Here is a 12,800-nt window from a genome sequence, read left to right as displayed (position 1 = left end):
ACAGAAACAGCACTGAACTGAGCAAACACATTTGGTCACTGAACGATTCAAAGACAGGATATAGGATTGACTGGAAAATAATAAAGTAATGCAATTAATACTCTAACGTCACAAAAATGCAATTTGTGCCGGCACCAAAAATTCATACTTATCAGATATCCAGAAATGGGCTCTCTCAATAATAGAAACGAAATAGTATCAACCTGCAGACAACAGGAGAAAATTTCTCCTGTGCAGTCACTAATTTATGCAAATTTTCGCACACAACAAACAGGTGCAAATAACAAAAAGAAAATAAATTGTTTCCCCGCCAAACAACAAATGCAATAAGAAGCCTAAACGTTTCAGTTGAACACAGCCACCCGATGAGTGTTTTCTGCTGTCTAAACGAAACAAATTTGTAGTGGAAATGTAATTTAGATTATCCTGGTCAGCTCAGGTGTGTATTTAGCTCTACTCTAGCATTGAGCACTCTTCTCCAGCTGATCCTGAAGTAAACAAGTATATATATATATATATATATATATATATATATATATATATATATATATATATATATATTATTATTATTATTATTATTATTAAAAATTGTTTAAAATGCACTACACGTACGTCTCAGTGCATTGTACATAGCTGGATAAAATAATTTAAAAAGTACAACCACACAAGAAAATTAAAACAGAAAATTACACATAAAACTGAGTAAAAAGATGGGTTTTCAAATTGCGCTTAAAACTATCTACACTTGTGGCAGTCTTAATTTCAAATGGCAAATCATTCCATAGTAAGGGTGCACATACTGAAAACGCTCTCTGTCCATATGTCTTGTTAAAATTGCCACGGGGCTGGGTTAAACATAATTTGTCACGCGATCGCAGGTCTCTAGCTGGTACATATAAATCTAATAAATCTATCAGATAAATAGGTGCATTTCCATGGATAATTTTTAATGTTAGCAACAAAATGTTAAATCTGATGCGAGCCTCTACTGGTAACCAATGTAAATCTTTGAGAACGGGTGTGACATGATCGAATTTGCGCGTACGAGAAACTAACCTCGCCGCGGCATTCTGCAGACACTGTAGTCGTGCAAGTTGTTCTCTAGGGATACCAAACAAAAGACTGTTACAATAGTCTAAGTGGGACGTCACAAATGTATGGACTAGTTTTTCAGTTGTAGATCTGTCAAGAAGTTTACGAATTTTAGCTATTCTATGCAAAGAGAAGAAACCATTTCTGCACAACGTATTGATATGGTCAGACATGCTACCATCCCGACTTAAAGTAATGCCAAGATTTCTGACTGAAACTGAAGGGATTATGTCGCATTGACCAATTCTCAGACTGTCTAGCTTTGTCACGTCAGATTTTAGACGTGATGAGAAGTGAATAACTTCAGTTTTGTTGTCATTTAGTGCAAGCATGTTAGATTTCATCCAGCTGCGGACGTCGTCGACACAGAGTTCAATGTTATTCCGGATATCGTCAGGTCTATTGCAGATGACATAAATTTGCGTATCGTCCGCGTATATCGTGCAATCAATCCCGTGGTGTACGAAGATGTCTTCCAGAGGTGCAGTGTAGAGTGTAAACAAGAGAGGGCCGAGAACAGATCCTTGCGGAACACCGTATTTCATGCGAGAAAATGGGGATGATGCAGATCCAACCTTGACGCATTGCTGGCGATCAACGAGGTACGAACGAAACCAAGATAGACATTTGCCTGTTATACCGAAACGAAATTGTAGTCTCTGAAGCCATCTGAAGCCGTTCTGAAGTCTCTGAATATATATATATATATATATATATATATATATATATATATATATATAAATGATGACATTTTCATCTGGTTTATCACAAAAATAGGCGTGAATGTGTTAATTATTTTACATTTTCCCCTCAAATACGCTAAAAAAATATAGCACTTCAAGCCGAGATGGCGCTGCATTACAAATCATTCACGTCACCAGTTACTGTTGAAATTGTAGGAGTCGTAACAGTTACAATAACTGTTATTGGTTCACAGAAAAATTTTTTACAATGAGGTTGTAAGATTGGTAAACCCCATGTTTTGGGGTAAATTCTAAATGTTGCTGTGTTCAGAGGAGCGATGGTTTCATTCCGAAGAGTTGCAGATATCATGATTGCTGCATAGTTCTTTGAAATAATTACAAATACTGATATGTGTTTCGATTATGTCAGGTCTGAGTCAAGGAATAAACAAAGATACGCGAAGAGGCAGACAAAAGCCACAATTATATATTTGAATATCATTTGACTGACCAGACTTGGCATCATCCATGTGTCAAGACTACAAACACTTGTGTTTGTTTCTCAACTTGGTTGCCATGTATTTTTCAAAATACTGCGGGGGTGATTGATCGTATTTTGTCAAGAGATGTGATCTTAAAGAATATGGTCTATAGTTTAAAAATCCGTTTTAACCTACCTTTATTCGGATGCATTTTGTTGAACTTGTTGATGAATTTCGCCAGTCGTATATCGCTTTGTTCTTCTATGTTTTGTTTTCCATTTTCACAAATATTCTGTCATACGAACAAAGTGCATCCTAAAAAGTATTCTTCTAAGGACATTATGCATGACAAATTTAATACCTCATTAATTACAAATTAAAGGTGATTTGCAAGACAGCTATTTTGGTGGGAAGCAACTTGATGAAATTACTTGACATCTAACAGTCTAGACTCTACATAGCCCCTCGCTGGGTACACACAGTAGCTGGTTTAGCCTGTCCAAGTGAGCTGGTGTAGCTAGAGAGTGACTGTTAACACTTATATTTAATTTTGAGATTCTTTTCCGATTTTTTCCATTTGCTGCCGGGTCTCACCAACATCCCTGTTTTAGGGAATATACTGCGAATAACGAAGAATTTGAATTACATGTAACTTTGATAACTGTGACAAAGATCGGGGTAAACATGATAGAGTGACGAAGTAAAATATCGCTAATTGATCTCATGAATAATAAACAACGGCAAGTCGAGCTGCGCATTTATGAGGCACCCGCAGACAAATGTACTCTATGGATCTTCAATCAAGTACTTTGTTCAAAATCACGGTTCAAAGGGAAGTTTTGACAAATTGAGTAAGTGAACTCAATTTGCTTAGGAAAACAAATGATTAAAATCGCATAAGCATTCAATGTCAGTTGCTTCAAGCCAAAAAATCTCTGGCTTCAAGTCATGAAATTTGTAACAAAAACGGGCAACACTATAATGTGCTTCCAAGTTCTGATGGCAAATGATCACATCTTCACGTGAAGGTTTGCTAATTCTGGATTTTATACATTTTTTATGAATGCTTCCACTAATATCATATTATCCTTTTAGATGGTATCATTGGAGTGTGGGTCACAGTGAACTTTGTATAATTGATTGTGTAATGTGAAATGTACCTATTTTGATAACGGTGTGATAGCTCCTCTAGCAGGTCTTTAGGAGGGGATGGGGGTTAGAGGAATCCCTAATTATAGACCTCCCCTAAATACCCTAAAAACATTTTCAAGTCCCTACTTTACATGGTCAAAACTTTTCCGTTATCATATAGCTGCATATCGGGAAGGGATACACATGTAGTAAAGATAAACGTGTATTGCACAATTCTGCTCAGAGATGTTCGACACTAGCTATTATCAGCAGTTTGTAGAGCCATATTCCCGAAGCAAGTTCTTAATCTATTCATTTTTAATGTATCAGTTGACTATTTGTATTTATCAGTCTAAGCCGACTGAGTTAATACAACTCTGGCTGGCCATGGGCTAACGGTACCTTCTGATAAACAAACGTTTTAATTTCTGAAAGTTTGGTGTAATAATGACAAATTTGGTAACAATACATATTTCTTTTCATCAGTCCATTATCCAACGCGCGTTAGCCCAAATACAGGATGAGGTACGCATAACCAATTGACCCCAATGGGGCACTGAGGAGTAAAATGCCTTGCTCAGGGGCACAACATCGAGCTAGAGTCTCGAAATCACCATCCTCTGATAGTGAGTCTGCTACCCTAACCACTAGTCCACGGTGCCTCCTAATTCCATTTAGTCACGCATGTGTTAATTTAAATTAGTCTTTAATGCCCAAAGTTGTACTTTGTGTTCTTGAACAATGAGAATGAGAACATTTCATTCACTGCATGGACTTGGTATAAATCGTTTTAGATATTAATATTTGATTATTTCAATAATAATTCAAAATTCCCTTATCATTTTAAAGTCTCCTGGTCTTTCATGTGTAGCTCTCAGACCTGATCCTGTGTACAAGTATGATTTACTGCCACTAGCGTCATATGACCCAAACGCTTCTTCATGTACATCAGAGTCAGAGCTATCTCTGTCACTTACAGTATGCAGTGATAGTGACACTACACGTAGGCATTATCAGGATAGAAGTTGTATTAACGATGATAATTTTCACAATATTTGTATTCAGTTGTTACAACAGCCTCTTGTTCTACTCTCTACAGCATGTTGAACTGTCCAGTATTCAGTTTGCCGACACAGGCTTTGTCGACAAACTTAATATTGTGTGTTGCAGCATGCTGCAGGGAGATAGAAAGAAATACACTACATATAAATATTGAAAAAAAAACAGTTGCAGCTTCTGACCCATTACGAGGCCTTTTTGCTTTTATATACGAAAAAAATAACGACACTTATATACTTTAGATTTTTCCGAGATAAAAGTCATGAAATGCGACAGAATGGCAAACAATTGGATGACATAAAACGTTATTTATTTTTTCATTGAATGACCTACCAAACCTTGGAATCGGAAAACGTATAAATAGAAGAAACCAAAACAATTTTCAGGGCCCCCTTATAACAAAGCAAAACGTTCAAGTCCCTCCCCCTCTACTAACCAAGAATTTTGAGTCCCCCTTGGATTCCTCAAGCCCCTCCTCGTTACTTGTAAACGCAACCTTATCTGAAGTGAGTTCATTCGTCTTGTAGGCACGAACCAATGGCTTTTTAAAGTGAAATAGTTGAGGGGGAAAATCAGATACCAATAAAAAATCCTGGAAAAAATAATGAGGATACGAGTGTCAACGGTCTCTTGCTGGTTTTGCCAGCTCGCTAAGCCGACCATGCTGGCTAAGCCTTGTGCTCGCTTTGCTACCCAAGCTACCGCGTAGCCAGCACGCGAATGTGGAAGTCTCTACTAAAAAGCCTTACCTCATTGTGAAGACAGCCAATAAATAATTCTTGGCTTCATGAATTAAGATCCCAAGACAGGAAATTGACATCTTTAATCTAACCATTCTCTGGTGGTTAATAAGCTAAGAACCCCCGTACATTATACATTTTATGAAAGCCTAGATATAGGGGCAGATTTTGGTAATCACAGTGTCACCATTCTTTACATCACTATCGAGTGACAGGTAATTTGCATAACCTTTCAAAAATCGGTTTTCGCTATGTTTTGTCTCAATACTTCAAAGTATCTGACTCAAACTTGCTGGAATGCAAGCTGTCACAACACACTTCAAAAGTGTGTCTCACATTTTTTATAACTTGCTTAGTTTTTATTTGAGCACAATTTTAAAGAAATCAAGCAGGGTTGAATTCACATTTCTGGAAGTTTTCCTGGCATAAAAATTGTTTAAGAAGGTTAAAAAAATTCTGAGACATACTTTGGAAGATCCTTATGACAGCTTGCACTCACACAAATTTCAGCCATATATCTTAAAGCATTGAAACAAAATATAACGAAAACAGATTTTCGAAAGGTTATGCAATCACCTGTCACGTGATAATTATATAAACAATTTTGACACTAAGATAACCAAAATGTTTCCCTTTATCTAGGCTTTCCGAAAATGTATAATTTACGGAGGTTCTGAGCTAATGAACCACTAGAGAATTGTTAGCTTTAAAAGGTCAATTTCTTGTCTTGGAACCTTAAATGATAGTATTATACTGGTGAAAGTGAAAAAATATGTATGGCTTGGATTAAAATATCTGTGGGTGACGCCAATATCCATGACGTCACGTGTGGTTCCCGTTTGCTATGACGGGATGGTGAATACAAGAGCTGTGTACAGTACCGATGTACACACATGAAAATGTAGAAGTAATCTCATTAATATTGCATTTTTGCAACCTTGGTACTAGATTTTTGAAAAAAAAACTGTCATTGGAACCACACGATGCTTTTATTTCGGCAATGTAATTGCTGTGAAAACATTCTATCCTTTGCTGAGGTACACATATAATCACCCAACGCCATCCTACGCGAAGATTCAACTTAGCTGGTAGGGGCGCCAAGATTGAAGCTTCACTGATAACTTGCCAGTTCACTGGCATTTCTGAGGACGTTATTTTAGAATAGAAAGTAACTTAGGCGTGAGGCATTCTTATTTGGATACCCCGAACCTGTTTGTTCCATCAGAGAATAGGAAATTAGCCTAATGTGAAGGTAGTATGCGCCCCGATTGTGAAAGATTTAAACTTTTGGTCAAATATTCGTCAACGAATATTTCAGCCACTCTCTTTCAGAGTCAAGCATAAACATCGGAAGTCACTGTGTAAATTGTGGTACTGGAGAAACAAATTACCCACGTTTTCCCGATTTTTGAAATTCTAAATGGCCGCCAACCCGGTGTTAACTTTATGGAGAAAAATGTAATTTTCGATTTTTAAAAAAACGAACATTGTGAAAACTTTTCTAAGAACTTTAAAATGGAGCACATCCCCACAAGAGATATCTCAGAAAAAAATCGGAAAAGTTGAGAGTCCGAATATCTGTCCCCGAGGTGCATTCTACCTTAAGTCAACATTTCTCAGCCCACGCTCATTCATTCGTCTTTTAATACAGCAATAAAACAAGTAACAAAATGCAATATGTCTACATGTACATCATCTGAATTTTTAAGCACTATCAATGTTTTCAGCAGCTTCTTATTTCCCTTGATTTAATCATTCTTATTAATGTAACATTACCTTCATCTCTGTATTTATTTGATCGTTTATATCGACTGTTGCTATAAATTCTTCGCTCATAAGCCCGATTATGCTCCGTATGTTTTCGTCTCTCAATGCTCGCATCATTTTTTCTTCTTGTTCCTTTTTATGCAAAATGAAAAAGAAATACAACATTATTAAAATTGGTGAAACATACAGAAATTGATCGTTGATAGGGCGAAAAAATTAATGTCCAGCTACTATAATTCGAAGATACTGGTTGTAACGAAGGAATAAATAATCAAGTTTGTATACTTAGAATCTGGATAAAGTGAGTTTACCTACCCTACAAGGGAAATAGTCACTGCGAGCTCCAATCGATTTGTATCATCACAAGCAGAAAAGTCTGCTACAGATTTTAATTATTTAAAATGCACGACCTAAGGGACCATATTACAGAATAACAGAGTCAGTGTAAAAACTATTCTGCTACATCTAAAATCCTAAATTGATGGGTCACTGAACAAAGCTGTGCTGTTAAATTTTGAGCGCACACACGTTCGCTCAACGCATTTTCAATGGCGTAATATATACCTGAACACTGTAGCACACATTTTCATAATACCTATCATTTATATAAACCAATTGCAACATGCCTTTGTAAGCTGTTGGATAATGCAAGTTGTTGTCAAAAATCGAACTGATAAAATTGTTATTTCAGAAAAACGTCTGAACATACCTTCCTGTCTAGTGGCTTATTATTTCCATTATTGGTTCTGTTAGACTGGACTGATCAATTAAACAAAAAGAAAATGATACAATATTTTAAACAATGGTGTCATGATCTGCTTCCATGAACAAGTATTGACATCGACAAAAATTCATAGGGTAAGAAATTAGTAATCTACAATATGAGACCTGTTTTACAAGGGTGTCGCAAACATGGCATGACTTCTGTCTTCGCGATTTGAAAATCAAAATAAGTCATATCGGGAGGTACGATTACCGAAGATGAATGGCTTCACTACGATCTGTAATAAGAACATGGTAATGAGTACATTACCATGTACTCACACGAGTTGTCTTTCTATCGACATGGAAGAAGTAGGACAACTTGCCATGCACTAACGAGTCTTTTAGGTAAATATTACTCATTATACTTGATAATTTTGTCTGCGATACGACTTGATTTATGGTAAATCATTATCATGTATGTAAAATAATCAACGTCATCCGATCCCATTTCGCATATAAAGTCGGCTTTTACAAAATTTGATTGGGTGTTCACGATTGTAAGGTATCCAATGACGAATTTGAACTCTCTTGAACCCTCTTTATCTCGATCGATCGCCGAGTCTAGCCGAATAAGAAGTCTATGCGTTAATATTACGTTCATAAATATTAATATTCCCCTGCGAATTTGTGACTATAAATGTGGGAAGACAAACTAACCATCGTTGATTGCAATTATAATGTTTTCCTTTGCATCTACACTTTCGTCAAAGACTTTTGATGTCTCCGCAGCCAGACGTACGACGTCATTGAAGTCATGCATAGCTGCTCCGTGTATTTTATTACGATAATCATAAGACGTTAGCTTGACCTATGTAAGGAAATGAACATTAATTAGGTACATAAATTACAAAATGTCAAAAGATACCTCAAGAGGAAGGCCACATTTTAATGATAGGGTAAGATAAGCCAAAGGCAAAGGGTCTGACCATCACTTTGTTTACTCCTAAACCCTATTTAGGGTAGAAGACTTGCGTCGAATAAATTACCGAGAAAAGTAATGACAGTCTTATCGGTGAAAAGTCAGTAAGTAACTGCACACTATGTAACAAAGCTTCAATTAACTTGTTTGTATTCTGAACGAAAACACATTTCTGTCTTCGCAAGACCTCCCAACCAAAAACACTCCATTTCAAGGAAATGCTTAATCTATAAGCGACGATTTAGCCTCTCTCTTGAAAATGGTCAGAACTGGAGTATTGCGAAACACTGGAAAAAAATCGCCGCTACTTTTGCTGTAAATGTACCGTGACAAACTCACTAAAACATTTAAATAGCCCTCCAAATTTAAGAAAACCCACACAACCACACAAAAAGTATTATGACAGAGTATTCAGTTTTAATTAGTGGGATACTTGACTTCGTGAATTCAATCCATAATGTTCCATCATCTTGTAAACGAACTGTGATTTCTACAGAAGGGGTTTGGCATAGACACCCCTCTCTATTCCTGCTGCCATTGCAATGGCGAAACACGAGACCATTTATTTTACTCAAATTCTCTGACACTTATGCAACGACTTTTATATTTTCTGCATAAAGTATCTGCTTATTTTTTTTGATGCCAGCTATTCATATCTATCTCATACTCGAAATTTCATTTATGCAATGAAAACGAATAATTTGAAACTATTTCTAGCATTTACTCAATATTTGCTGACGTTAAATGCATCTATCACCTGGAGAATTATATTGCTCCAGAAAAAGATAATTTAGAGCTGTTATGTATAGATCAATACAGGTACGCCACTTACACTAACTCCAATTGCGAACACTCCTTTAACACATCTTAGACAAGAGTTGTAACCCTTTATCACTATGACAAATAAAACATCTATCACTTTTTGTGTAACGTTGACGATCAAACGGATACATCAAAATACCACAAATGAGAAAAAGTGACATCATGAATACGACAACATATTAGAAACATGTTTCCGTAAATTGTATTTCATGTGAGAAGTATTGTAGAGCGATAACTAAAGATTTAACACAAGTACTTTGGCATTGTTGCTTATTTCGGCAACAAAACAGCCAAACAGTCAAGGTCAGTACTCCATACTAGCACAAATTTATACCTACTATATTTGACAAGCACAAAAACTTAAAGTGAGAATTGCGCAAAAAAGGCTTGCCGGCACTGATTATTAACTCAGTTGATCAGGGGAGCTTGGCCTCCTTTAAAGTTCAATTATTAGCTTGCATATATTTACCGATTAGGTACCAAACGCCACATTTGCTCTATTAATTCACATTTGAAACATCAATGATTCATTATCAATGAAAACTTATTAATGGCAGTTGGAATAAAGGGCAGATACCAATTGTGAATAGTCTGAAATCGTTATAATATCTCTCCTGATGGAATTTTTTATTTCTTCAGATAATGTTCCTCGGTGGATCTTGACTCTGTCGCACAGGTCTTGGAGCTTTTCATTAAGCGTTTTCTCGGAAATTCTGTGGCTGTGGATTTATAAAAATAATGTATTGAAATTTTAAATGTTGACATACATTTACATATTCTAATTTTTAAGAGTAAATGCAAATTGTGATAATCTATTTTAGCTTGGGCGTACTTTTTGTATTTGTTGCGAAAAAGTTTTCATGAGATAGAGAAACACGTTTAGTTCTGTAAAAACTATCCTGTTTAATGAATATTTCAGGCTATTGACATATTATTGTCTCGGCACGGTCGAACAGAACACTGTCATGGAAATAGCTAAGCGGATATGAGTGATTCGGTAAACGTCAAAGTATTGGTAATACATGTATATAACTTAAAGTTCATAACTTCTCATTTTGGTAGTGCTCTTGTTTGACAACACTTCTCCAGCAAATCAAAGCGGTATGCTTGCTGTACATATTATGTATGATATTTATGTTTTCTGTATGTTTGTCTTCATTTAGAAGACGGTTTTTTTAAACAGGCATGCGGTTTAGGTAGCACGATTAACTTAGTCATATATGATAACACAATGTAGGAGATATTGTCATATACCTCATAAAAGGACAAAAGAAAAAAAAAACCACGATTGCTACCACATCCCTCGTGAGTTGATGTTTTGATTTATTTTAGCTGTCTGCATCACAGTACTGGAGAACAGACTTTGTCGTCCAACGTTTGCTCATTTCGTGCTCACCTTCTAATGTCGTCAACAAAATCAGTAGCCCCGCCGCTTCCTTTGAAAAGTACGACCGGTGGATATTTACATCTTAAGCAGTCAGCAATTTCCTTTATAGTTTCAACTCCACCTCCAACACACAGAAGTACGATAGAACGATCTTCAGCTATAAAAAGATTACAAGGAAAACGATAATTGTCTTTAGAGTAAAGTGCAGGACGTAAGGGAGTAAGGGAGAAGTGCAACAATATTTGCTCGTATTAGACGGACATTTCACACCACATTTTAGGTATTGGACACTGTTCAACAGAGGTGACAACTTGTTTGAGCTGGCATTTAGAGTGAAAAACCTTATTTTGAAAGTATAGCTATACTGGCTTATTTCTGAGATATTGTAATTTGTTGACTTTGGGATCTTGTCATTCGTATACAATGTACATCAAACTGCTGAAATTCTGAATATCTGATTTCATTCAGCGAGAATACTCAAAAACCATTGACAGTTTAATCATGACGTGCACTCAGCGCCTGATTTCACAAGTCAATGTATTCTATTCAAGGTGCATTTATTCGCATCGTTTGAGCATGCAAATTAGCAGACAATTAGTAATTAACACACAGTACAAACATCTATCAAGTATGAAAATGTACCTCGAGTATTTTTAGCGGCTTGTGCCAGATGTCCTAGAAGTTTTTGACGAATAAAGCTTCCTTTCTGAAACCAGAAATCTTCTTTGCGAGATTTCACGAGTAGAAAGTGTGAGTGTTGTTGGTTCGGAATTGGAGAGATTTCTATCTGCAAAAAGAAAATGTAGCGTGGACCATTACATCAAAATACATTAAATGTAACTTTTGTAGTTCTTATATAGTTTAAAGTAGGTGAAAGGTAATTAAAGATTTGCAAAAACATTTTGTCCTAAACTGGTCAATAACCTATGAAGACCAACCCTCTTGCCCTTTTGGTTTGCCTAAGATTAAATGGGTGCAAAACAAAAGAAGGAATAAAGTCCTCACAGCGAATGTTTTCATAATGTGGCCCTATGGAAACAAAATGCCACAGTCGTGCCTGTTCTAGTTACCGAAATACGTGAAGGTAAGTCAAATATGATTAGAGGTCATCTTAATATTTTAAATAAACATTTTGATTCCTTACTGGTCAATGTGCCAGAAATATCTAATTTAGATAAGAGCATAATGATGTAAAAACGAGATCAAAGATAACACCTCCATGATATGCCGGCAATAATACAGTCGTACCTGTCGCAAATACTATAATACGGTTAGGCTGGTCAAAGTCATCGAGCATCATTCAAACGATTTGGAAATAAATGTCGATATCATGCTGGTCAGTTTTCAATAAAAAGTGTGCAACTAGCCCCATCAGTTAGCATGTGTATTTATATATATATATATATATATATATATATATATAATATATATATATATATATATATATATATATATATATATATATATATATATTATATTATATATATAAATATATATATATATATATATATATATATATATATATATATATATATATATATATATATATATATATAATCATTGGCTTGGTGTAAATTCAGGCAATGTATAGTGCTCGATGCGTTTCCATAGGGCATAGGTATTGCTAAACGTGGAACTTGTCGTGATTGCTCTACAGACTGTTTCATGCGCTTGGCAATCGTCAGGAGTGATGTTGGCGGGCTCGTTGCTACCTATATATAGGTTCAGGTGTATATGCAAACGAGACGGTTGTTCTCGCCCGTTCAAGTGTTAATGAGAAGGAATTTGCTTTGGTGTCGACATTTCGGAAGAAATTCTGTACGTTTGTTTAGCAGTGTTGACTAGTCTGAGTTGATTATGTGAAATTTCTCCGTGATGTAGAGGTAGAAAAGTCCTGAACCTCATTAAATTACACTTCCTGCAAGGACATCCATTACACAAGATCTTCAATAA

General features: G+C 35.9%; 1 protein-coding gene across 1 annotated transcript in view; it reads right to left on the bottom strand.

Moving 5' to 3' along the window:
- Positions 1 to 12,800, bottom strand: part of LOC139143469 (transient receptor potential cation channel subfamily M member 1-like) — a 112,233-nt gene that overhangs the window by 25,523 nt on the left and 73,910 nt on the right. Inside the window, exons 11-17 of the mRNA XM_070713811.1 lie at positions 11,490 to 11,634; positions 10,857 to 11,004; positions 10,038 to 10,179; positions 8,377 to 8,527; positions 7,664 to 7,713; positions 6,964 to 7,086; positions 2,453 to 2,549 (exon numbers count right to left, since the gene is read on the bottom strand). Coding sequence (XP_070569912.1) covers positions 2,453 to 2,549; positions 6,964 to 7,086; positions 7,664 to 7,713; positions 8,377 to 8,527; positions 10,038 to 10,179; positions 10,857 to 11,004; positions 11,490 to 11,634 — 856 coding nt within the window. The remainder of the gene's footprint in view (positions 1 to 2,452; positions 2,550 to 6,963; positions 7,087 to 7,663; positions 7,714 to 8,376; positions 8,528 to 10,037; positions 10,180 to 10,856; positions 11,005 to 11,489; positions 11,635 to 12,800) is intronic.

The sequence above is a fragment of the Ptychodera flava genome, chromosome 1 (assembly GCF_041260155.1).
Source record: "Ptychodera flava strain L36383 chromosome 1, AS_Pfla_20210202, whole genome shotgun sequence".
Classification (NCBI taxonomy): Eukaryota; Metazoa; Hemichordata; class Enteropneusta; family Ptychoderidae; genus Ptychodera; species Ptychodera flava.
The sequence above is the reverse complement of the archived record's forward strand: the minus strand, read 5'-3'. Positions and strand labels throughout refer to the sequence as shown.